Source organism: Maylandia zebra, unplaced genomic scaffold, assembly GCF_041146795.1.
Source record: "Maylandia zebra isolate NMK-2024a unplaced genomic scaffold, Mzebra_GT3a scaffold03, whole genome shotgun sequence".
Taxonomy (NCBI): domain Eukaryota; kingdom Metazoa; phylum Chordata; class Actinopteri; order Cichliformes; family Cichlidae; genus Maylandia; species Maylandia zebra.
The window spans coordinates 2,511,624-2,539,512 of record NW_027490033.1 but is presented as its reverse complement, the minus strand read 5'-3'; the positions used below and the strand labels follow the sequence as shown (position 1 = coordinate 2,539,512).

The window sequence follows — 27,889 nt, the reverse complement described above, 5'->3', positions numbered from 1 at the left end:
CCAGAAGGTCCAGCATCCAAGTAGAAGCTCTTCGCCAGGGGTTGACAGTTAGGTGTAGCTGAAAAAGGAGGCGCACAAAAAACAAACATACAGTGAGGCAAGGTGATTCAAAAAAACACGTAGGGAATTTATGGTGGTGGCCTGCACTGACTGATGTTTAGCAGAGAATCTGGCGAAGAGAGATTGAGAACGCTGGCCTTATGAGTCCCCGGCTAATTACCCACAGATGTAAGCGATCAGCAAAAACACTGAGGCCCCTCCCAGGGGTGGAGACGCCGGCTCGGAGGGAGACACACTGGCACACACCCGGACCATGACAGGTTTAGTGACTTTGACCAGGGGCCTGTATGCTGGCATTAGCATAACAGTGATGTGGTCAGAGGCACCAAAGTGGGTGGGGGGGCTTTGTAATCTCCTTTCTTGGTGGTGAAAACATTATCCAAAAAGTCATTTCCTTGTGTTGGAAATTCAATGTGTCTATGCAGTAGTAAACATAGGGGGTGTCCAAATTCATGGCCTGCATCCTCCTGAGGACGCATTTGTAGACCGATTACGTCACAGCGACACGATGAAGGCTGTCCAAATTCATAGACTCCTCCGAATGCAGCCGACCAATGCGTCCTCCTTTTCCCCAAATTTAAAGGATGGGTCGGGAGTGTCCTTCGTGGCCCACCATATCCCAGAAGTCATAGCTTGGCCCATCCAATTCCACTTTCCGGCAATGGTGATCGCTACTAAGTTTTTAATATTACTCTTATTACTCTTTCTGGGTCACAAAATAAACTTTTAACATATTTTCAGGTGAGAATGTAGCTGCGTAAACTTTAAATATCTGCTCAGTTTATCAAGACATCACATATTTGCAAAAGTGCTCCGACGTTTCTGAGACGTCTGTTACCCACCAGCTCGATAGCTAGCCGAGAGCTCGAGGGTCACTAGAGCCACCGAGAACAGCAAACTCCCGGCACATCATGTTCAGATCACCGCGGTCTTTCGCTACTCAGGTTAAACGTAATATATAAGTGACTTAGACAACCTAAAAATGTTATTGTTTGACTTTTTTCAGTGTTTTATTTGTTCCTGAGTAAATCAGTTTGGCTGAGATTAAAGTTATTAGATTAGATTAGACAAAATAAACCTTTACAGTGGCAAAAGTATTCGGTCCCCTTGAACTTTCCCACATTTTGTCCCACATTACAGCCACAAACATGAATCAATTTTATTGGAATTCCACGTGAAAGACCAACACAAACTGGTGTACACATGAGAAGTGGAATGAAAATCATACACGACTCCAAACATTTTTTACAAATAAATAACTGCAAAGTGCGGTGTGTGTAATTATTCAGCCCCCTTTGGTCTGAGTGCAGTCAGTTGCCCATAGACGTTGCCTGATGAGTGCTAATGACTACATAGAGTGCACCTGTGTGTAATCTAATGTCAGTACAAATACAGCTGCTCTGCGACGGCCTCAGAGGTTGTCTAAGAGAATATTGAGAGCAACAACACCATGAAGTCCAAAGAACACACCAGACAGGTCAGGGATAAAGTTATTGAGAAATTTAAAGCAGGCTTAGGCTACAAAAAGATTTCCCAAGCCTTGAACATCCACGGAGCACTGTTCAAGCGATCATTCAGAAATGGAAGAAGTATGGCACAACTGTAAACCTACCAAGACAAGGCCGTCCACCTAAACTCACAGGCCGAACAAGGAGAGCGCTGATCAGAAATGCAGCCAAGAGGCCCATGGTGACTCTGGACGAGCTGCAGAGATCTACAGCTCAGGTGGGGGAATCTGTCCATAGGACAATTATTAGTCGTGCACTGCACAAAGTTGGCCTTTATGGAAGAGTGGCAAGAAGAAAGCCATTGTTAACAGAAAACCATAAGAAGTCCCCGTTTGCAGTTTGCCACAAGCCATGTGGGGGACACAGCAAACATGTGGAAGAAGGTGCTCTGGTCAGATGAGACCAAAATGGAACTTATTGTTCAAAGTGCAAAACGCTGTGTGGGGCAGAAAACTAACACTGCACATGACTCTGAACACACCATCCCCACTGTCAAATATGGTGGTGGCAGCATCATGCTCTGGGGGTGCTTCTCTTCAGCAGGGACAGGGAAGCTGGTCAGAGTTGATGGGAAGATGGATGGAGCCAAATACAGGGCAATCTTGGAAGAAAACCTCTTGGAGTCTGCAAAAGACTTGAGACTGGGGTGGAGGGTCACCTTCCAGCAGGACAACGACCCTAAACATAAATCCAGGGCAACAATGGAGTGGTTTAAAACAAAACATATCCATGTGTTAGAACGGCCCAGTCAAAGTCCAGATCTAAATCCAATCCAGAATCTGTGGCAAGATCTGAAAACTGCTGTTCACAAACGCTGCCCATCTAATCTGACTGAGCTGGAGCTGTTTTGCAAAGAAGAATGGGCAAGAATTTCAGTCTGTAGATGTGCAAAGCTGGTAGAGACATACCCTAAAAGACTGGCAGCTGTAACTGCAGCAAAAGCTGGTTCTACAAAGTATTGACTCAGGGGGCTGAATAATTACACACAATAATTACGCACATGTGGCAAAATGTGGAAAAGTTTTGCCACAAGTTTTGCCAAAAGGGGGCCGAATACTTCTGCAAGCCACTGTATTAATCCCCCGGGTGGTTTTCACACAGCTGAATAAACGTCAAACAGAAAACTGATTAAGCAGAAGTGTGAGATCAAATTCAAATTCAAATTTTATTTGTCACACACACACAACCATACACAGTATGACATGGGGGTGAAATGCTTGTAGCTGTAAAATGCCCGACCATTAAATGACAGAAGAAAAGTTTTACAATATTTACAATTTACAGTTTACTACAGAATTTTCAAATTAACTTAGGAATTTACAGTATAGAATGTGCAAATAGCAGAAGAGATTATAAAGATTATAAATTATAGGAATTATAGGATTATAGGAAATGTGTGGTGGTGCATGTGGTGACGTGTGTGAGAGTCCAGTCTTATAGTGACGTGTTTGGGAGAGTCCAGTCCTACACCTGGTTCAGGGCCCGAATAGCCTGTGGGAAGAAGCTCCTCCTCATTCTCTCTGTTTTGGCCTTAAGGGAGCGGAAGCGCTTCCCAGACCTCAACAGTGAGAAGAGTCCATTGTTGGGATGGGAGAGGTCCATCATAATCTTCCTAGCTTTGGACTTGCACCGCTTGGTGTAGATGGACAGCAGGTCAGGGAGCTCTGATTGAATGATGCGTTCGGCTGAGCGCACCACTCTTTGCAGATCTCGTCTGTCCTGCTTGGTGCTGTTCCCAAACCAGGTGCAGATGTTTGCCGTCAGGGCGCTCTCGATGGTGCAGGAGTAGAAGTTCTTGAGCACCTTCAGTGGCAGATGGAAGTCTCTAAGTCTTCTGAGGAAGAAGAGACGCTGACGGGCTTTCTTAACCAGGGTTTTGATGTGGCAGGACCATGACAGGTCCTGAGTGATGTGGACACCCAGGTATCGGAAACTGTCCACTCTCTCTTCACTGGCGTGCCACTGATGATGAGGGGTTTGTAATTCCTCGCCTGCTTTGTAGTGAAGTCCACGATCAGCTCCTTAGTCTTGCTGATGTTTAGGAGGAGGTTATTCTCCTGGCACCAGGTCTCCAGGTTCCTAATCTCCTCCAGGTAGGCCGTCTCGATGTTGTTGGAGATCAGGCCCACGACAGCAGTGTCGTCAGCAAACTTGACAATGGAGGTGGTGTATGATGTGGCTACACAGTCATAAGTGTACAGTGAGTACAGCAAGGGGCTTAAAACACAGCCTTGAGGCACTCCAGTGCTGAGTGAGATGGAGGGGGAGACTTGTTTTCCCACCCTCACTGATTGGGGTCTGTCTGTGAGGAAGTTGAGGATCCACTGACACAGTGATGAGCTGAGTCCTAGATCTGTCAACTTGGTGAAAAGCTTAGAGGGAATTATTGTGTTGAATACTGAACTGTAGTCCACGAACAGCATCCTAACATAATTCCCTCTGCCAGTGTCCAGGTGACTCAGAGATGTGTGGAGCAGGTGAGATATGGCATCGTCTGTGGAACGATTAGTCCGGTAAGCAAACTGAAGTGAGTCGATGGTGGCAGGAAGTGAAGAAGTGATGTGATCTCTCAACAGTCTTTCAAAACACTTCATCACAATTGAAGTCAGTGCTACTGGATGGTAGTCATTGTGGCAAGCGGGCTGTTGTTTCTTTGGAACAGGAACAATAATGGACTGTTTGAAGCACGTGGGAACCACAGCTTGGGCCAGGGAGAGGTTGAAGATCTCCGTGAACACTGGTGCTAGCTGATCAGCGCAGGCTCTAAGGACCCGGCCAGGGATTGCATCTGGTCCTGCTGCCTTCCTGGTGTTCACCCTCCTGAAGGTGTTCCTCACGGCATGCTCTGTGATGACGAATGCACTTTCTTCACTGGTGCACTCCGAGCGCGCGCAGCCGTTTGTTGTTTTAATTGCTGCGGCGTCGAAGCGAGCATAAAACGTGTTCAGCTCATTAGCCAGCGAAGCATCTGCATTCATCATTGAAGAAGCTGGTCGTTTATAGTCCGTTATAGTCCGCAGTCCTTTTCACAGGCTCCTAGAGTCGCACTGTCGTAGCTGTGACTCTAGTTTTTCCCCGTAGCTCCGCTTTGCCTTTTGGACCACGCTGTGCACATTGTAGGACGCAGCCTGGTATAGGTCCATATTACCGGAGACGAGCCCTTCATTGTAGGCAGCGGTGTGTCGCGGATGTTTTTATCCACCCACGGCTTCTGGTTGGGAAACGTTCGGATGATAGTCTTTCTGCTGTGTCGTCCGCTAGTTTCCCGATAAATCCCACAACCGCTTCCGTAAACATGTTGATGTCATCAGAGCTGCGCCGAAACATGTCCCAGTCTGCGTCATCCAGTGCGTCCTGCAGCGCGGCCACTGATTGGTCCGTCCAGCGAGCGACCTCCCTCCCTCCTGATTGGTGGTTGCTGCTTTAGCCTTTGTTTGTAAGCAGGCATGAGGAAGATGGCGGCATGGTCCGATTTTCCAAATGCCGGCAGGGGCTGAGCCTTGTAACAGTTCTTGATCGGGGTGTAGCAGTGGTCTAATGTCCTCGTGCCCCGGGTGGGGCAGTTGATGTGCTGGTGAAGGTTGTGAAATGTCCGTTTGAGATTCACTCTGTTAAAATCTCCCATAACAATGAGTATGGCATCTTGGTGAAGTGTTTGTTGATGTGTGAGAGACTCATGTAGCTCACATAAGGCAGTGTCCGAGTCCGCGTGAGGCGGAATGTAAACAGTGCAGGTGTTACAGGCCTTCGATGGGGTCTGTTTTTAAACTGTTTTTTTAACAGAAAAGCAGAGACAGGAGACATCAGTTGCGTTCGGTCTGCAGGCTCTTCCTCGTCTGATTTATTAACAGAGTTTAACAACGTCCTTTTCTTTTCATTTAGACACACACATTTCGCTTTTAACAACACAAACATTCAATTAGGTCCATTGCTCAAACCCTTTTGGTTACCTTGCACTCTCACAAGAATAAACTTACAAAATAATCATTGTATATGAACATCCTTATTTACAATAAATCTGTAACCAATTTTACTGCATTTCAGCATCAAAACATTTCTGTGCAGCACCACTAACACTGCAATTAACCCGCTTATGTCACCTTTATACTTTTCTTATACTTTAACAGATTCAAACAATATATTACATTTGTAACCAATAAACAAAAATATTCTTCCATTGCTCACAAACAGTTCACAATCATCCACAAACAGTATACATCAGACTATTTACATTTGACACATAAGAACTGGGTAGGTCCTAATCAACTGTAACTTCCAATAATGTCAGGATAAAAGAAGTGTCTAAGAGCTCCATTTGTCACAAAATAAAACAGGTAATAAGACCAGCTGCCTATTTAGACTACGAGTGAAATGGCGGCTGCCATTACAAATGGCGGTATAGTTAGCTTTCTCTCAATCAGTGAAAACACACTCTCTCACAACATTTGCGGTCTTTAAACTAAGACAGAAAAAGGTTCCTTGCCTTTATATGTACATTGTGGTGAGCAAACTTGAACTACTGACCTGTTTTTTTAACAGAAAAGCAGAGACAGGAGACATCAGTTGCGTTCGGTCTGCAGGCTCTTCCTCGTCTGAGGCAGAGACGCGTTGCAACGGCCTATCGCACTCACCACTATCTCCCCCTTGTGGCAATGCCACGCAATTACATTGTCCATAACGCTAAATGAAAAGTGCAATACCACCATAAAATCAGGTCTTTTACATCAAAAACAATTCACAACAAAATTACAATTGTGACCATACACTTGTGGGCGTCACACACTCCCCAACAAAAAGAAAATGGCTCCTGACATTTAACCTCTTACCCTCTAAAACTCATTATACTCATTATTCAAACAGCTCAAATCACATCCCCTTCCCACATACCCACATTCCTTGTATACTACTAACATGTATAGATTGGACAGTTATAATACAGAGGGAAGGTGCCTGGGTGTGCACAGTGAGATGTTGGAATGCGATATGGCACTAGGGGGAAGTAAGGTAACAGGGGATATGGTGGCATGGTGTAGTGTGTTGTGTTTGGTGACTCGTGCACTTCAGCACAACTGACTGATGGATGCACCCGGAGAGAGGGCTGGCCAAGGGTGTCATATGTGAAATGTGTAACAGGCCGTCGTTCTCTAGTAGACCTTCTTAGAACTGATTCATTAGTCGGCGGGGTCCCGTTAGGTGTATACTGTGCCCTTTCTGAAAGCGGCAGTCCAACTTCTCCTTCGTCAACTGTGAAAGGCACTTCAGTGACTCCTGATTCCCGTACTCTCTCATGTTCCTCCTCTCCCATGTCATTGTCAAGTTCAGTGCTTTGGTGTCCACCATCCTGTTCCATTCCTTGTTCCCTCAATTCATCTGTTGCTTCTGTTGGCTGAGGTGCTCCACAGTTGACCACTCTGCTGAACTCAGCTGTTCCTCTTGGGGGTCCAACAGTATGGTTACAGGTATGTAGTGCATCCTCTTTGTTCCCACTTCTCAAATCATACCTCAACTCATAATACATGGAACTCTCATCCTCATCGGAGCTTGCGTCAGAGTGGGGTTGAAACTCGGTCTCTCCTTGAGCTGGTTTTGGTTTCTTTTTCTTGACAGCGGATGGCCCGTCCCCCTTATTTACAGCAGGCAAGTCCACAGGAAGCTCATTGACAAGATGCAATAGATTGCGATGCAGAACACGCACTTTCTTCCCCTTTGCCTCTGAGGTCACTCTGTACACTGGGCTGTCATTGATCTGTTCCTTCACCACATAGATGGTGTTCTCCCAGTAGGACCTTAACTTGCCAGGACCACCCCTCTCAGTCAGGTTCCGCACTAGTACTCTGTCTCCAGGTTGGAGTACCACTCCTTTCAAATGCCGGTCATAGTGTTTCTTTCCACGATCACTTGACTTTTGGCTGTTTCCAGATGCAATCCTGTAAGCCTCAGTCATTCGTTCTTTCCATTTCTCAGCATAACCTCTTGCAGTTTGTGGCTCTCCATCAGTAACCAACTTGAACAGGAGGTCTACTGGCATTCGTGGATGTCGACCAAAAAGCAGAAAGAATGGCGAGTAACCCGTTGCTTCATGGCGAGTGCAATTGTACGCATGAACCATCTGTGGGAGATATTCTCTCCATCTTTCTTTTTTTTCTTCACTCAGGGTCCTCAGCATCTGCAAGATGGTACGATTAAAGCGTTCAGCTGGGTTGCCCTGAGGGTGGTACGGAGTTGTTCGAGAGTGCCCCACATTGCTCAACTGTTGTAGAGTCCGGAAAAGCTCGTTCTCGAACTCCCGCCCCTGATCATGGTGCAGCCTTAAAGGGTAGCCAAACCTGGGGATATAATCACTGAAAATCCTTTCAGCTGCAGTTTTGCCACTCTTGTTGCGGGTTGGATAGGCCTGGGCATACCTAGTAAAGTGGTCTACCACAACTAGGATATACTGATATCCGCCCCTGCTTGGCTCTAAGTGGAGGTAATCGACTGAAACCAATTCCATTGGTGAGCTTGTGGTAATGCTGGACATGGGAGCTCGGACATGTGTCACCGGTTTCTTCTGTTTGATGCACGGACACTGCCGGGTGACATAGGCTTCGATGTCTCGCCTCATGTATGGCCAGTAGAACCGTTGCCTCGCCAGGCTGAGAACTCTTTCTACCCCGACATGCCCCATGTCATCATGCAGATGTTTCAGGACCAGGGATTTGAAGCTAGCTGGTAAGACTAGTTGGCGCTTTTCTGCAGTCTTACGATACAGAACTCCGTCTTCTAAGCTCAGCTTTGTCCACTCATGCATCATTTTCCTTGCCGGACCTCTCACATTCCGTCTCATGTCATCTGTCAGCTTTTGATCTGAGTCTTTCATTTTCATGATCTCACCTATCGCAGGATCTGCTCTTTGAGCCCTTTGTAGTTCATCCAAATTGATGGGCGTGACCATTTCTTGGATTACTGGTTCAAGCTGGTCACCTTGCGCTAAAGCCAGAGCAGCGATCCATGCGACATCTCCATGCTTGCCTGCTCCACATCCCTCCCAAGTAGCGGCAACAGCTTCTTTGGAGAGCTCTTTTGTACATTCAGTGACGTATCTGTCAATGTCAAGGGGACTCCTCGACAGGGTGTCTGCGTCAACATTTACTTTGCCAGGTCTGTACCTTATATCAAACCTGAAATCTGATAGCTCTCCCACCCATCTGAACCCAACCGCATTCAACTTGGCGGTACTCATGACATAAGTTAAGGGATTGTTGTCTGTGTAGATGGTAAAATACGGGGCATAGAACAAGTAATCCCTGAACTTCTCGCAGACAGCCCACTTGAGGGCGAGAAACTCAAGCTTGCCCGAGTGGAGTCTGTAATTCTTTTCAGCCGGTGTCAGTGTTCGGGAGCCGTATCCAATCACTCTTAGCTTCCCACTCTGATGTTGGTAGAGAACGGCCCCAAGTCCTTTATCAGATGCGTCTGTATGAAGGACGAAGGGAAGCTCAAAATCCGGGTAGGCAAGTACAGGGGGGTTTACCAACATATCAATCAACTTACACAGGGCACCCTGGTGCTTCTCTGCCCACTCAACTGGTGTTTTGGATGGTAACTGTGCGCCTTTCCCCTTCTGTCCTGTAACCTTCCCCAGAAGATGCTCCTCTTTGGTTTTCTTGGGTTGCAAAAGCTCATAGATGGGTTTTGCTATTCTCGAGAAATCCTGGATATATGAGCGATAGTAACTCAGGAACCCAGCAATCCTCCTCACATCTCCCACTGTGGCAGGTGTCTCCTTTTTCAGGGCGTACACTGCCTCGAGATCTTTTGGGTCAATGCGTACTCCTTCAGCTGACACTAAGCGCCCAACATACCTCACTTCTCTTTTAAATAGGTCACATTTTGTCGGCCGGAGTTTGACTCCGTAGTTCTGCAGGGCTCTCAAGACTTTCCTCAGCCCTTCCACATGTTCCTCAAAAGTCTTGGCGTAGCACAAGATGTCATCCAAGTATGGAATGCAGCACTCATCCCGAAGGGGAGCCAGCATTTCTTCCATACTGCGTTGGAATGCAGCAGGTGCGTTGGTAAGACCGAAGGGAATTCGCACCCATTCATAAAGGCCCCAGGGGGTGATGAATGCTGTCAGATGGCGGGATCCTTCTGCTATAAAGCCCTGGTGATAGGCTTTTCCCTGGTCCAAAATGGAGAACCAGTTGTACCCTCCCAAGGTGTCAATGAGGTCCTGGATTCTTGGTAATGGGTGGCGATCAGGTACTGTGCGCTGGTTCAGGAGACGGTAGTCGATACAGAGCCTTAGGGAGCCATCCTTTTTCCGCACGCAAACTATTGGCGCAGAGTAAGGGGATCTAGACTTTACAATCCATCCTCTTGCCAAGAGGTCCTCAATATACTCTTTAACCTCCTTATAGAGGGGTTTTGGAATTGAGGTGTACGATTTCTGAATTGGGGTTGTGTCTTTGAGTGTTATTGTCATTTCCAAGCTGGGAATGCACCCCATGTCATTCTCATCACGTGCAAAAGCCCCTGACTCTTCCCTTAACATTTTCTTGGCAACAGTCTGTTGGTCTTCAGTCAGGTGACTAACATCAACAGGTGGATCCCATTCCTGTGTTGCTTGATCTTCACCGCACTGCTGGGGTATTTGAGATACATCAGGGTCGACATCTTGAGTCACTTTGGGCTCACCGAGGTTTGGTAAGTCAGTTTGTACGACTCCTGCTATTGGTTCAATAGTTCCAAGGGCTGCTCTGCCGGTGAGGGTCACATCATGCTTAGTGTGATTGCCAATAGGTACTTTGACATATGGGACTCTGGCATCACAAACTGTGAGGAGGCTGTTGCCAATATCAAGCTGTTGCAGTTGTGGGTTGCTCTCAGTTGGTTCAAAGAGCACGAGGGGGTTGGACATGTCAACTGTAGAGGAGACTTTACACTTAACATACTTAACTTGACCAGCCGGGATTACTACATCATACAGGCCCACTTTTAGGACACTCTGGCTGACCACGTTATCACTGGTAAGCTTGGTCTGGATGAAGTTGACCAGTGCCGTCGCGGTGTCATCCTGGAGGTTCATCGCGCTGCGCAGGAGGCTCACAATGGTGGGTATGAGGTTTGTACTAGCATTTGGCCCCAGTATCAGCTGTTCAATTACATTGAAACCAATCAGGGGGCAGTCCATGGGCACACTGCTTACTAAAAAGGGGACTTGTACAGTCAAGTTTGGGTCACTATTCTCTGGGAGACTCACCATCACGCCCACCCAGCCGTCGTAGGGTAATGGCTGGCCATTAACACCAAGCACACTAAGAGCCTTATCTCCAATAAGTTCTGTCAGTGGCCGGAGTTTGTGGTCAGAGAGGTAGGTTTTTGCCCACTGGCGATCAATGAGACTCACTTGTGCACCTGTGTCCAATAAACAGTCCACTGCAAAGCTATGAATGTAACACTTGATTTTACATTTTTTCCCAACAAGCTGTGCCACTCTCTCACTTGCCCCTGTGTCTGCATTTTTCGTTGGAAGGGTCGCCCAACTACTTCTGACATGAGCAAACTCTTCTGAGCACATACCTCGTGATTTTGGGTCTGGCTGTCCACTGGTTCTGGGCGTGTGTGTATCAGCAGGAGGCCAACTAGAGCTTCTGGGTTGGCTTCGTTTGAGACATCCCACTGCCCTGTGACCTGTCTCCCCACAGATAAAACAATGAGTGCATGAAGTAGCCCCACTTTCAATACACTTGGGACAGCCATACTGTTTTGCAGTTTGTCTGGGCTTCTGCTTTGGGTGTGCACACTGACAAGTGGGTTCACGAGCCTGACTGGCTGTGAGAGACTCAACCACTTTGGTCAGGGTTTCCACCTTCGCAGCCAGCTCTTCTATGACTTTATTCTTACTCTTAGATTTACAGTCAGTCATTTCAGTGTCTTTGGCAGGTTCAAGTTGAGCAGTATGAGCATGTGTTACCTTTTGTCGAGTGGAATATCCCAGTCTTCGCTGTCGCTCACTCTCTTCGCTTGACACTTTGTTCACTTGCCTTATCAAGGCTTCATCTGACACACTGTGGTCTGATAGTAGTGGCTTGAGTTCATTACGAATGTCACTATATTTTGGTAGAAGACCTTGATGAATGGTGCGTAGAAATACATTTTGGATCGTACGTGTCTCATACGCAACGTCCATGTTATCCTGCCTGGATGCAAACATGACTTTCTGCTTCAGTCCAATCATCCTGTAGAGGAACTGTTGTGGAGTTTCATGGTCATGTTGCTTAGTGCTCAACAATTCCTGAAATAACTCACTCCCACTCTTCTCACTCAGGTGTGAACGTAGTAAGCTTTTGAGTTCAATGAGGGTCAAGTCATCTTTACTGATCAACATGTCCTTAAACTGTCCAGGCTTGATAATACGGAGCACACCTTGAATGATCTCTCCCTCTGTGTGCTTCACCTTGAGCCCCTCCTCAATCTGCTTACACAGTCCATGGTAGCTAATGTCAGATGCAATGTCCCCAACCTGACCACCATGTACTTTAAACTCTCTGCGTTGCAAAAATGGCAGGTCTCTTAGGGAAACCATGTGATCAGGCTTAGATTGTCGCATGTCTGTGGTGGAGCGGCTGTTTGTCACGCTCTCAGCTCGAGGCTGGAGTGACTGTGTAATAGTGGGGGTGGGTGTGTCTTGTGTTGCAGATGTCACTTGTAAATCTGCTAACTTTTTACCAAGTGCCTCGTAGTTAGCCTTTAGCATTTCATACTCTGTTATTTGTGGATTAACAGACTCAAGAGGCAATATAGCTGAGGTAAGTACATCACTCTGTTCCGGGTGCTTAAGTGTTGTGAGAGTAACAACATTTTCCTCTGAGACTACAGGGTGAGATACTTCAGCGGCATGACTATCAATGAGATGAATAATAGCATCTTTCAACAGCAGTAGGTGTGAAAACCCCTGATCCTCTAAGTCAAGCAATGTCTTACAGCGTAGATAAGCACAAACATAATCAAAACAACTTTCCTCATCACCACGTCTTACACTTGCGGGGTCCACATCAGGTACTGGTGTGATGTTTGTAGCAATCTGGAAGAGTTCCTCTGCTGTCAGTGCATAAAGACTCTTTCTGATCTGCCAAGCCAGTTCTTTTCTTTCACTGTCCTCCATTCTGTGTCTTTTGGCTAGCACTCCTCACAGTGCAGTCAGCTCAAACACGCAGCCCGTCACCTCTCCAGCAGGGGTTCCCCTCCTCGACACAGGTCCCGCTGCTGCCTCAGTTGCACGTCTGCTGTTCCAACATGCCTGCCCTGTGATGGCTGTCTCTGGTTCGTTGATTAAAGGATCAGCAGTCACCCACGTAGCATGCTGATCCCCGTACGGGCCACCAAAATTATGTTACAGGCCTTCGATGGGGTCTGTTTTTAAACTGTTTTTTTAACAGAAAAGCAGAGACAGGAGACATCAGTTGCGTTCGGTCTGCAGGCTCTTCCTCGTCTGATTTATTAACAGAGTTTAACAACGTCCTTTTCTTTTCATTTAGACACACACATTTCGCTTTTAACAACACAAACATTCAATTAGGTCCATTGCTCAAACCCTTTTGGTTACCTTGCACTCTCACAAGAATAAACTTACAAAATAATCATTGTATATGAACATCCTTATTTACAATAAATCTGTAACCAATTTTACTGCATTTCAGCATCAAAACATTTCTGTGCAGCACCACTAACACTGCAATTAACCCGCTTATGTCACCTTTATACTTTTCTTATACTTTAACAGATTCAAACAATATATTACATTTGTAACCAATAAACAAAAATATTCTTCCATTGCTCACAAACAGTTCACAATCATCCACAAACAGTATACATCAGACTATTTACATTTGACACATAAGAACTGGGTAGGTCCTAATCAACTGTAACTTCCAATAATGTCAGGATAAAAGAAGTGTCTAAGAGCTCCATTTGTCACAAAATAAAACAGGTAATAAGACCAGCTGCCTATTTAGACTACGAGTGAAATGGCGGCTGCCATTACAAATGGCGGTATAGTTAGCTTTCTCTCAATCAGTGAAAACACACTCTCTCACAACATTTGCGGTCTTTAAACTAAGACAGAAAAAGGTTCCTTGCCTTTATATGTACATTGTGGTGAGCAAACTTGAACTACTGACCTGTTTTTTTAACAGAAAAGCAGAGACAGGAGACATCAGTTGCGTTCGGTCTGCAGGCTCTTCCTCGTCTGAGGCAGAGACGCGTTGCAACGGCCTATCGCACTCACCACTATCTCCCCCTTGTGGCAATGCCACGCAATTACATTGTCCATAACGCTAAATGAAAAGTGCAATACCACCATAAAATCAGGTCTTTTACATCAAAAACAATTCACAACAAAATTACAATTGTGACCATACACTTGTGGGCGTCACACAGGCAATGACCGCAGTGAATTCCCGAGAGAGATAGAAAGGGCGACATTTAACGATCAAAAGCTCCAGATTGGGCGAGCAAGAGCGTGTGAGTGGGGAGATGTTTGTGCTGTCGCACCATCTGTTGTTCACCATCAAACACACTCCACCACCTCTTTTCTTCCCCAACTCCCTTGTCCTGTCCATGCGGTAAACCGAAAAGAACCCCGTCGGCTGCACGACGTGGTCTGGTATCGCTGGGTTCAGCCAAGTCTCGGTGAAGCAGAGGAGGTTGCAGTCCCGAATGTCTCTCTGGAACTTGATTCTGGCTCTGAGGTCATCAAGCTTGTTCTCGATGGATTGAACATTGGCTAACAGGATACTGGGCATGGGTGCGCGGTGTGCGCGAGCCCGTAGCCTGTTCCTGATGCCGGCTCTTTTACCTCGAGGCCGTCGCTTAGGGTTGCGTCCTTTGTTCTCTCTCAGGATCTCCTTTGGCCAGGTTGGGTCCGGAGTTAAACATGGTGAAATGGTCGTGTATTGTAGACCAATAGAAACCAAAGTGTCTCTACTGTAGCAGATTTGTGTGTTTTGCATGATGCCCATGCAAGATTATCGCAGATATAGCAAAAAGTGACGAAAAACTGCAAAAAGTGGAGAAGTTGGGGCAGAGCATCCAGCACGGCAGCCGACCTCACCGGCGCCATTATGGTCGAGATGGTCGAGAGTTTACTCCAGTGTCCTGTTATATTTTAGATAGCAAGGAGCAGACAGCTGAGTTTATTAAACTCCATCGAGACAGCGGTGATGCTAATCTGAAGGCTAGACCGTCCCATTTCATAGCCGTTTACTTCTGGCCTACCCGACCTTCTGAGGACCCGGCCCACATAGACCACGAAGGCCGGGTCCTCAGGAGGATGCAGCCTATGAGTTTGGACATGACCATAGTAAAAGTTAATGGAGTCTGACCAATGACTGTAGAAAACATAAACGACGTGACAACTCCCCAAAAATGAAGCCAAAACGTCTCTATCGCCCCCTGGTGTCTGGCTGCAGTATAGGTCATAAACCCCGCCTCCTCCATGTTAGCGGATGGGACTGGGGACAGACTAAAATAAATTTATTCTCCTCAGATATTTTTCCAAAGATTCTTTCTTTTCTTATCAATAGTTCTCATCAAGCTGATTTATGTCCAAGTTTGATTCTAATTCTGACAGCGGTGATGTTAAAATGGGGTGTAACGTCATCATAGCAGCTTTGACTGGCAGCTGCAGTCACGGAGAAACTTGCGTATCTCTGTTCGGGAATAGCAGATAGAGTGTAGGCTCTGAGAGGACGGCCAGCGTTTACGCTACGAAGACACAACCGAGTGTTTTAACCTGACACCCTGAGGTGTTCTTCAGTAAACTGGACTACCCGACAGATGGACCCAAGGCCCCGCTGCACTTTTTCGGTAAGTTAAACGTGTTTGTAAGCTACTCCGTAACTACCGTCCTTAGCTCGGTCCTGAGACCTAGCTAGCTAAGATGAGCACTCGGCCGTCAGGGTTTGTTTAGCTAACCCGTGCAGGTGAATGAATTTACCCTGACTAAAGAAATCAAGAGAAACGCCCCGGGCTGCTCAGTCACTAATTACCGTTACTGTACTTTTATTACAAGTATTATACTGTAAAGGCAACAGGCTGCACCCTGCTGCAGCTCCTGTGCAGAGCTGAATATTAAATATCTTATTAAACAGCACCATGTTTTCAGTCTCCACATGTGTAAAGACAGTAACACCTACTTTAAAAACCTGGCACTTCAGTAACTCCTCATTAATCTGTAAAAACCGATCAAATAGCAAAGCCTGATATTTACTGAAACCAACGACTTCCTCTTGGCAGCTTAAGTTAAAATTTTAATTTTTCGACTGATTAATTTTTTAGCGCTGACTGTATTTTTTATACTGAGTTTGTTGCAAATATTCAGGTTAAAAACTGTCTGAAATATTGTTAATGAGGTATGTTCACAAAGACACATGTGCAGAACTCTGTACAGCTTCCATCCTTTAAGACAAATAGTTTGAAGCATTAATATTTCTTCTTCAATACCAGTGCTGATACCAGTGCTGATACCAGTGCTGATACCAGTGCTGATACCACCTCCGTATGTTGTGACCAGGATGCAGCAGCACTGAAACCTGCTCCATCATCACATCTTTGCAGATGTCCATTTATAAAGCTCCAACAACTCAAAGGTGAACATGATATAGGAACATCTGTTCGTACATAAGGCTTTTTTTAAATAAACAGCTCATATGTCAGCTGTCAGCAGAACTGTAGGACTGAAAAAATGTAAGAGAAGAGAAGAACACTCCCGAGTGTGGGAGGACAGAAGGATCAGCTTTATTTCAGATTTGAGAGATAAACTTTATTTATTTATTTATTTATTAATTTATTTAGGACAGTGCATGTTAATGAACATAAATGTAAAAAAAAAAAATTACATGAATGTAAACATACCAGATTATAGCCAAGGACTAATTTCCATCTGTTGTCCTTAAGCATAAAAAATAGACATAATAATTCATAAAAATTCATCATTCATTCATAATAAAAACTCCGTCACCAAACTTACACACACACACCATTCTGTTCCCAAATAAAACATTAAAACTGTACAATTCATACATGATCGCACACTTGATTTGTCCATAACCAGTTTTTAACCTTTGCCTTAAACAAACTGAGTGTAGAGCATTCTCTAATGGGTTGAGGAAGACTGTTCCACAGATGGCCTCCCTGGACAGAGAGGACGTTCTGCCCAAATGCTGTCCGTCTGTGGGGTATAAACAAGTCTCCTCGGATTGTAGCTCGAGTGGTCCTGTCTGAGCTTTCTTTATGCCTAATGAACTGCTTTAATGGTGGTGGAGCAAGGGAGTGTAAGACTTTATATATTAAACTCACTCTTTTAAGTTTCACCTAGTTATTGAAGTTCAGTAATTTATGTTTTTTAACACATGACAGTGGTGGTGGGAAGTCGGTTTTTTGTCAAGTAGTTTTAAACTTCTTTTATAAATGTTTTCAATAGTTTTAAGTGTTGTTGGACAAGCAAGTGACCAGGACGTCAAACAATAGTCCATATGAGAGATGATCATTGAGTAAAAATAAGTTTTTGCAACATTCATATTTAAATTATTACGTATATGATTAAAATTTCGATTATTAAATTTAAGTACCTGGGACACTTTATTTATGTGACTCTTGAAGGATAATGTTGGGTCTAGAATGACCCCAAGATATTTAAATTCTGGAGCTAATTCAAGCTCTACTCCATCATATTTATATTTCAGTTTGTGATGATTGTGTTCTTGTTGTGACTACAGGAGCCGTCCTCAGATTCAGACCTCAGCACCACCCAGTGACAGCAGACAGATCATCCTATAGTTTCACTCTTTGTAGTAACTCCATAATTAACTGATGAAAACAGTCCAAAGGTTAAAGTACCACATGCGCTGTCAGTGAAAGCTGCAGCTGTTTAAAGATAAAGTTAAAAGGATGAATCACCCATGTAACTGTGTCACTGTATATCAGCATCAACAGGACCTGAGTTTGGTGTTTCAGAGAGCTGTTGTCTACGTCTGTGTGCTGTCATTGCTCAGTCTGACCGAACGATGGACAGACTCAAGTTTGACTTTGAATCAAACTGTGTTGTTAAACAGTTTCATGGTTCAAAAAACAAAACAATCAAAAACACTTTTTTCATACTTGTGTTAAGTTTTGTATAGAAATGAGACCAAATTGATTGTGAGGTTAAATGTGATAGAAACAGCTCACACTGACATCCATCCTGATCAAACATGAGTGTCATGAAGCCTGTTTGCAGTTGTTTGCACTGTTTTCCACTCTGGATGTTGTTTCTGTTCAGCTGTGAGTATAAAAGGCTCCATTCTACAACCTGTTTGTGTTAGTTGTTCAATAGAAACATTATTTTGTGCTGATGTTGCACTTCTTTTATTCACAACCAAAGAGTTTTTGACGTCCGCATCAAAATACAAAGATCAGTATTGTCTAATGTTTTGGCTGCAGTGTGTTTTTGCAGACAGGTATAACTGAACAGCTTTAGTGTTTAGATTTTTTAAACTTGAGTATGAACTTATACAAAATGCAGCAAGATATTAAAAAAACGTTTGATTATAAAATCGACTATATTGGATTCATATCGATATCGGACATAAAAAGTGGCATCGTTCCATCTCTGCTTTGACTAGAGACACAGCTCTAATCAAAGAGGTGGTCTGCTTGCCTCCGCCCCAGAGAGAAGGGTTACATCTCCTGGGTTTAGGTGCGGCTTGCCCCTCTGAGGGCGGGGGTACCTGGACTTGGGATATAGAGTATGTTTGGGGAGTGCGACGGTCTGTGCAGTTTCTATTTGTGTCTGTCTACATGTTGGGTGAGTGCCGAGTATTTGGTTGTGCATATGGGGTGGGAATGCACGTTGGTGTCCGCGTGCGCCTGTTCGTCTGTGTCTATGTGTCAGGTTGGGTCTTAGACTCAACCTCTCTGGGTACATCTCAGGCCCTCCAAAGTACGGAGGCCTATCTCCCCTCACCACACTCCCTGCCGGTGGCTGATGCCCTCAGACGTTGGTGTGTTGGTGGTCCTTGTCGTCTGGGGCTGGGCGCTCATGTATGTACCGGCTCACTCCTGGTGGCCGATTGGCGATTCCCCCCCTTTTGGTGGTCCTCCTCGGGTCCTTGTACTCTGGGGCCTCTGGATATCTGGGGCCTGGATCTCCTCCATACCTGCTTCATACCCTGGGGGACGGGGCTATGGCTCCCCACACTCCCTAGCAGATCGTTACATGGAGAAACCTTTGGAATACAAGCATGCTGATCCACACAGGTGTGCACACAGGTGTACACACGGGTGTTCACAGACGCGGACTACACCTTTATGGCTGCTGCCTCTAAGCACATTGTGCGCTGTCTATCTTGCGTGCTGCACAATATCGTTTATTATTTAGTATCTACTGTTATCTACTACTAGCTAGTTTATTGTGATGGTGCTGTTTTTATTATGTTGCTTGCTTTCTCTTCTGTTTTTTTTTCTCCATACAGGTGATCCAGGTGTTTTGTTTGTTTTTCTTTTTTTCTTCCCCCCTTTCTCACCGTCTCTTCTCCCCTTTGGTTTTCTTTCTCTCCCTCTCTTTCTTTCATTCTTTCTCCCTGTCCTGTCCCCCAGTCATGTCTGTCCCGTTTGTAGCAACCGAAAATAAAATAAATTCATAATTATAATAAAGGTCAATCAAATGGACCAATATGGAAAGGCCATGATGATCCACTTGGTAAAATAAATCCGCTTGGCATCTTTCTTGGCGTTAAGACAACAATTCTGATGGCTAAAGATCCAAACGGGACACACACAAAAAAAAGAGACACAGCTCTGTGTTTTCCAATTTGTCATCGTTTTGAAAGTTTACATTTCTTCAGTGTTGAGCAGCAGAAATGAGACTTTCCTGTCAGAGGTCATTTTTTTAAAAATGAGGTGAATCAACCATGAAAACCATGAATCAACATGTGAACATGAGCTGATGCTGCTGAAGTGAAGCAAAGTTACAGAGGTTTGATTAATATTGAGTAAGAACTGGACTCTCATACAGCGAGACTCAAATGTCTTTAAACATCAGCTTATCCTGCTGATCCAAGTCCAACACTGAGTTTGTAAAAACATGTTTGTCAATCATTTTGTTTGGTTTCTGAGGAAAAAGATTCAATAACTTGCTGCTAATACACAACATTTCATCATATTTCCTCATAACCCTCTTTTGTCTGACCATTTGATCCCATTTGAATTTGCAATAAAGGATCCACAGAGTTTGGTGACAATAATGACAGTAGATGTTTGTGTGAAAGTGCTGGAAGCAAATGAGTGTGTGATGTTCTTTCAGTGTTGCACTTTGTAGACGCTCCCTGAGCACTGGTCTCACAGCCAGCTGCACATAGAGACCAGTGTTGTTAGTCCAGGTCAGAAGATGACTTGTTGGAATGAAAATGAGCTTGTAGTTTGTCTGCTTTAATAATGTGACTGGAAAAAGGTGTTGGACTTCAAATATGTCCATTTCTGTCACACTTCACCTTTAAAAGTGAAGCCATGTGGTTCCTGGAAGGAAAAACACGACTTTTTCAAGTCTTTGTCCTGTTTTTATGAGAAATGTACGACTTTAATGTGAAACATTCAGAGTTTTTTCTCTTGTTGTGTTTGTTTGAAGCTGCTTCCTGTTGGCTTCAGCTGTTTGGAGTTTCCATTTTCTAAACTTCTACATTCTGAACCTTCTTCAGCTCTGAACAGATGATGAAACACTGAATGATTTCAAGCACTTTGTCTAATAAACTTACATCTTTCATTCTTTATACAGATTGATGGGCTGTGGTTTGTCAGAGATCAGCTGTGATTATCTGGCAGCAGCACTGAAGTCCAACCCCTCCCATCTGAGACAGCTGGACCTGAGCTCCAACTACAAGCTGCAGGATCCAGGAGTGAAGCATCTGTGTGGTTTCCTGGAGAGTCCAGGATGTAAACTTGAAACTCTGAGGTCAGTCAGCATGTTTTAGTTGTGCTGAGATGAATATGATGTGAAAGTTGTGCTGACACTAAACTGCAGACATCAGGCTGATATTATACTGATCCACACTGAGGATCTTCATGGTAAAGTCTGTTTTCTTCTTCTCTGGTTTAGTCCATTGACTGCAGCAGAACAATGTTCACATTTCAAACAGTGATACTCAACGTATGGCCCGCGGCCCACACGCGGCCTGCCCACCTTTCCTGATTCAGAGAGAGGGGACCCTGATTAACTGTGTAGCTTCTTCCTCACAGTTCTAAGTATCAGACACAACAATGAATAATCCACAGCTGACTGTCTTTAGCAGGTCAAAGGTCACGGCACACAGCAGACAGTCAGAAATATTCTAACTCTGATCATTTATCAGTTGTGACACTGTGAGACTTGATCAGAGGTGTGATCATCACAGCAGAGGCCTTTGTGTCAAAGTCACTGAGGATCAAACAGAAACACATGAAGCAGATTTTCCTCTTCTGGCTTTTTATAGCAGATAACCTTCAAAATATTCTGCAGTCGATCAAAAACTGAAGCAAACCATGAAGCAACATGTGAACATGAGCTGATGCTGCTGAAGTGAAGCAAAGTTACAGAGGTTTGATTACAGACACAGCTGAGAGTTTGTAATCTGTCATCATTTCAAAAAGTTTCCATGGAACAGCAGAAATGAGGCTTTACTGTCAGAGGCCGACAGCACTGAACACAACAGCAGACTGGTGGCTAATAAACAGTGAATGATGCAGAAACAGATGTTTGAAGCTGTTCTTGGAGTACACTGAGAGAGAGAGAGCTGTGCAGGCAGGAACAGCCAAAGTCAGAGAGAATTCATGAGCATATTGATCAAACGTGAAGCAGAGTTTGGATCTTCTTTTGCTGCTGCTTCACTCAGTTTTGGTTGGAGACAGATGAAACCTGCAGCTTCAGGATCTGTGAGCTGTCCACTTTCAGCCCCGACGGCGTGTCCGTGTACGTGCCGTCGAGTGAACGATCCACGCTCTGTGTTTCCATCTTTGTGTGTTTAGCTGCTCTCATTTACTGTTTTATCTGTTTGCTGCTTGTTGAAATAGTTTGTGAGCTTTAACCTGAGATTCTGGCAAAATACATTTATATTAAACATCGATTCAGGATTGAATGAATCAACATCGTTTTATTCAAATTAAAACCATTTAAATGGGAACATGAATTTTTTACAGCCGCCTCTAATGCTGGGTAATGTCAGCTGGTCCATGTGCAGCTGGCTGTGAGGCTCAGGGAGCGTCTACAAAGTGCAACACTGAAAGAACATCATCCATAAATATTGAGTAAGAACTGGACTCTCATACAGCGAGACTCAAATGCCTTTAAACATCAGCTTATCCTGCTGATCCAAGTCCAACACTGAGTTTGTAAAAACATGTTTGTCAATCATTTTGTTTGGTTTCTGAGGAAAAAGATTCAATAAGTTGCTGCTAATACACAACATTTCATCATATTTCCTCATAACCCTCTTTTGTCTGACCATTTGATCCCATTTGAATTTGCAATAAAGGATCCACAGAGTTTGGTGACAATAATGACAGTAGATGTTTGTGTGAAAGTGCTGGAAGCAAATGAGTGTGTGATGTTCTTTCAGTGTTGCACTTTGTAGACGCTCCCTGAGCACTGGTCTCACAGCCAGCTGCACATAGAGACCAGTGTTGTTAGTCCAGGTCAGAAGATGACTTGTTGGAATGAAAATGAGCTTGTAGTTTGTCTGCTTTAATAATGTGACTGGAAAAAGGTGTTGGACTTCAAATATGTCCATTTCTGTCACACTTCACCTTTAAAAGTGAAGCCATGTGGTTCCTGGAAGGAAAAACACGACTTTTTCAAGTCTTTGTCCTGTTTTTATGAGAAATGTACGACTTTAATGTTCTTTTTTCTATACTCAATTTTTATTATAATTTACAACATTGCAACTTGTACTTGTCAATGTTCACAAGTAGGACAGTTACAGGAACTGCAATGCAGAAATCTAGATTAAAATAAGAACTGCAATTAGGAAGCACAAAACAAAACTGGGAAGCAAAACAAAACCCAAGCAAGCAAACAAACAGACAACAACATAACAAAAAGAAAACAAAACAAAAACTTTATGTAATATTAAATAACTTGTGACAAACTTAGCCGTAAATGGACAAAACGAAAGAGACCTATGCTAAATTATTGAAACAGTAAAGCATGTATGGGTCGCCAACGCTCAGTAAACAATTCTCTCTGAATCCGCAGAGCAGATGTTATTTCCTCCATCTGGTAAATTTCTCTTGCTTTATCAATCCACATATTATATGAAGGTGGGTCAAGATTCAGCCATTTAATAGTGATACACTTTAGTGCTGCTGTAAGATTCTTAAGAGATACGTTTTATTGTTTCCCGCAAAACCCTTTGGTAAGACTCCTAAAATGACTAACTGTTGGTCTTTTGTTAATGGTTGTTGGAAAACTGTACTGAGAACTTTAAATATGTCATTCCAAAGTGAGCAGATTTTTGGGCATGACCAGAATATATGTGAGTGGGTTCCTAAAGAAGTACCACAATTTCGCCAGCAGGTGTCAGGATTTGTAGGCTTCATTTTGGCAATTATCTCTGGGGTTCTAAAATATCTCATGACCACCTTCCATTTAAATTCTCTCCACAGCCCAGAATTAGTCACCAGATGGGCTTCACCGAACACCTCTTCCCAGGTGTCCTCTGAGATTTGAGTGCCAGTCTCAGCTTCCCACCTTGCCTTAATATCCAAAGTTGCATTTGTATTGAAACTCATAAATGCGTTATAAAAATGACTGATTAATTTTGGGGAGGAATTACTTTGAAATGTTTTTAGAAATATTTCCTCAATGGGTGAGGGCTCCAAAACTTGTCTCCATTCTTTATGTTTTGTCAAAAGGCTTCTTACTGCAGAAATTTAAAAAAGTCAGAAGAAGGAAGCCGAAACTGACCTCAACTGTTCAAATGAGCTCAGGTGCCCATTCCTCACAACATGACAAAGTTGATGAAGCCCGCTATTTGACCATGCTCTGAAGCCAGAGTCTTCCACAATAGGAGAAAAACCCTGCAGGGAGGAGAGCCTTGATAACATTGAAATTTCTTTTGGAAGACCAAATGATTGTTTGATTCTACGGCAAATCTTTAGTGTGACCCTCGTCCGTTCCCCCATATGCACATTTTTAATTGAAATGTTAGAAAAAAGCAGGGATTCCAATGATCTTTCGCACATTGTCTTCTCAATGTTTAGCCACTGAGTTTCAGACAAATCCCGCACCCATACAGTCAGGGGTCTCATCTGAGCTGCCCAGAAATAATATTTCAGGTTTGGAACAGCCAATCCCCCCTGCAGCTTTGACAGTTTTAATCTTTGGAACTTGATCATCCCTCATGTGTATTTAGTCTCTGTGTCACGTCATCTGTGTTCCCACCCTCCATATTTTCATGCCCAGTCTTTTGTATTCTTAGCCATAGCTTTCCGTGTCTTCATGATTTATTATAGTATTAGTTCCCCAGTTTAGTTCTCTTCACTGTGATTCTGCCTTGTTTGATGTCTTCAGCCGAAATAAAGGCTCGCTTTTCGTTCAAAACTCAGTTTCATGTCTGCGCCAGTGTCTGCGCCTGAGTCCTCCACACACTCTCCATACGATCAGCTACTGCGACCGTGACACTAAACTACATGCTGTGTGCAGCCACTCTCCTGAGCCTGTATTATATACACAGCGGTTACAATGACAAACTGAATACAATCTCATATCTACAAAACAGGCTGAGTCAAAGTTGCAGCTACGCTTATGAACATGGAGAAAAAACAGGCGAGTTATCAGCTCACCAGCTACGACTAAGAACAGCTAACCAACTATCCTTGAGATCTACAATGACCAGGGAATAAGGTCTACAGACAACCAAACTATCCTTGAGATCCACAATGATTTCAATAAGGTGTTTTATATTCCCTCCTTGGGAGAAGATGCGATCGCTAGTCTGGAGGAACCTGTCTCTAATGTTGGAATTGAAACGGCCGTACGGAGCATGCAGTCTGGAAAATCTGCTGCCCCGACGGGTATCCATCTGATTTTTTCATAGTTTTCTGACCGACTGAATTCACTGTTAAAATTAACTTTTGAAGAATCCTTCCTCTCACAGTCGTTGCCTCCAACAATGCATCAAGCAGTGATGTGTTTAATTGTAAAACAGGAAAAAGACCATTTAGATTGTCGTTCATGTCGTTTAATATCTTTGTTCAACACAGACACCAAGATCCTGGCTCAAGTGTTGGCCCGTCGCTTACACAAGTATTTGTCCTCCATTATTTCACCAGACCAGACGGGCTTTATTAGGCACTCTTTTTTGAACATTAGAGCTCTATTAAATATCATTTATACCCATGTTAAAGGTGATACATTGGAAACTGTCATTTGGCTTGACGCAGAAAAGGCGTTGGATCGGGTGAGATGGGATTTTTTTTTTTTATACGCGATTTTTTTTTTTATACGCTTAAAAAATGTGGCTTTAATTTTGTATCTTGGATAAAAGTATTGTATTGCTCCCCTCTAACAGCCGTCCAGACTAACAATAATCTGCCCCCCAGGACAGGGATGCCCTCTGTCTCCTTTTTGCCATTGAACCGCTAGCTGTTGCTCTGAGACAATGTGTTGGTGTTGAGGGAAAACATCGAGGGGTATCGAACATGAAGTCTCTCTTTATGCCGACGACATGATTTTATTTATTTCCAACCCATCGAACAGCCTCCGCAAACTTTTGGATAGACTTACAATAATAATAATAATAATACGTTTTATTTATAGGCGCTTTTAAGAGCCTCAAGGTCACCTTAATGCATACTTAAGGAATTTGGGACAATTTCTGGATATAAAGTGAATTTTGGGAAGAGCGAGGAAAAGTCTATCTGTACGACAACTGGGAGTTTTGTGTATTTTAGCCCCTTTTAAACCCAGCTATAACAAGTTTAAGTACTCGGGCATCTGGGTGACAAGAAAACCACAAAGACTTGTATAAAACTATCTTCCTTTATTGTCGAAGCTTAAAGAGGATTTTGGAAAATGTGAGTTTTGCCTTTTTATATTTATGGTGGGGATGCAGAACAAGGAGCAAAGATGAATGTGATGCTGAATCAGCAGAAGACTTGGACTCATTTGATTCCAGCTTTGATATCATTGATTTCAATATGTCCATTTCTGTCACACTTCACCTTTAAAAGTGAAGCCATGTGGTTCCTGGAAGGAAACACACGACTTTTTCAAGTCTTTGTCCTGTTTTTATGAGAAATGTACGACTTTAATGTGAAACATTCAGAGTTTTTTCTCTTGTTGTGTTTGTTTGAAGCTGCTTCCTGTTGGCTTCAGCTGTTTGGAGTTTCCATTTTCTAAACTTCTACATTCTGAACCTTCTTCAGCTCTGAACAGATGATGAAACACTGAATGATTTCAAGCACTTTGTCTAATAAACTTACATCTTTCATTCTTTATACAGATTGAAGAGCTGTGATTTGTCAGAGATCAGCTGTGATTATCTGGCAGCAGCACTGAAGTCCAACCCCTCCCATCTGAGAGAGCTGGACCTGTATGGAAACAACCTGAAGGATCCAGGAGTGAAGCATCTGTGTGGTTTCCTGGAGAATCCAGGATGTAAACTTGAAACTCTGAGGTCAGTCAGCATGTTTTAGTTGTGCTGAGATGAATATGATGTGAAAGTTGTGCTGACACTAAACTGCAGACATCAGGCTGATATTATACTGATCCACACTGAGGATCTTCATGGTAAAGTCTGTTTTCTTCTTCTCTGGTTTAGTCCATTGACTGCAGCAGAACAAGGTTCACATTTCAAACAGTGATGCTCAACGTATGGCCCGCGGCCCACACGCGGCCTGCCCACCTTTCCTGATTCAGAGAGAGGGGACCCTGATTAACTGTGTAGCTTCTTCCTCACAGTTCTAAGTATCAGACACAACAATGAATAATCCACAGCTGACTGTCTTTAGCAGGTCAAAGGTCACGGCACACAGCAGACAGTCAGAAATATTCTAACTCTGATCATTTATCAGTTGTGACACTGTGAGACTTGATCAGAGGTGTGATCATCACAGCAGAGGCCTTTGTGTCAAAGTCACTGAGGATCAAACAGAAACACATGAAGCAGATTTTCCTCTTCTGGCTTTTTATAGCAGATAACCTTCAAAATATTCTGCAGTCGATCAAAAACTGAAGCAAACCATGAAGCAACATGTGAACATGAGCTGATGCTGCTGAAGTGAAGCAAAGTTACAGAGGTTTGATTACGGACACAGCTGAGAGTTTGTAATCTGTCATCATTTTAAAAAGTTTCCATGGAACAGCAGAAATGAGGCTTTACTGTCAGAGGCCGACAGCACTGAACACAACAGCAGACTGGTGGCTAATAAACAGTGAATGATGCAGAAACAGATGTTTGAAGCTGTTCTTGGAGTACACTGAGAGAGAGAGAGCTGTGCAGGCAGGAACAGCCAAAGTCAGAGAGAATTCATGAGCATATTGATCAAACGTGAAGCAGAGTTTGGATCTTCTTTTGCTGCTGCTTCACTCAGTTTTGGTTGGAGACAGATGAAACCTGCAGCTTCAGGATCTGTGAGCTGTCCACTTTCAGCCCTGACGGCGTGTCCGTGTACGTGCCGTGGAGTGAACGATCCACGCTCTGTGTTTCCATCTTTGTGTGTTTAGCTGCTCTCATTTACTGTTTTAGCTGTTTGCTGCTTGTTGAAATAGTTTGTGAGCTTTAACCTGAGATTCTGGCAAAATACATTTATATTAAACATCGATTCAGGATTGAATGAATCAACATCGTTTTATTCAAATTAAAACCATTTAAATGGGAACATGAATTTTTTACAGCCGCCTCTAATGCTGGGTAATGTCAGCTGGTCCATGTGCAGCTGGCTGTGAGGCTCAGGGAGCGTCTACAAAGTGCAACACTGAAAGAACATCATCCATAAATATTGAGTAAGAACTGGACTCTCATACAGCGAGACTCAAATGCCTTTAAACATCAGCTTATCCTGCTGATCCAAGTCCAACACTGAGTTTGTAAAAACATGTTTGTCAATCATTTTGTTTGGTTTCTGAGGAAAATGATTCAATAACTTGCTGCTAATACACAACATTTCATCATATTTCCTCATAACCCTCTTTTGTCTGACCATTTGATCCCATTTGAATTTGCAATAAAGGATCCACAGAGTTTGGTGACAATAATGACAGTAGATGTTTGTGTGAAAGTGCTGGAAGCAAATGAGTGTGTGATGTTCTTTCAGTGTTGCACTTTGTAGAC

The 27,889-nt window shown here is 43.8% G+C and overlaps 2 protein-coding genes across 2 annotated transcripts in view; both read left to right on the top strand.

Moving 5' to 3' along the window:
* Nucleotides 1-20,554, top strand: part of LOC143415796 (NACHT, LRR and PYD domains-containing protein 3) — a 29,118-nt gene extending 8,564 nt beyond the window's left edge. Inside the window, exon 3 of the mRNA XM_076881208.1 lies at nucleotides 20,359-20,554. Within this exon, the coding sequence (XP_076737323.1) occupies nucleotides 20,359-20,554 (196 nt within the window). The remainder of the gene's footprint in view (nucleotides 1-20,358) is intronic.
* Nucleotides 1-27,889, top strand: part of LOC112432436 (protein NLRC3) — a 3,307,575-nt gene that overhangs the window by 841,929 nt on the left and 2,437,757 nt on the right. The gene's annotated exons all lie outside the window — the stretch shown is intronic.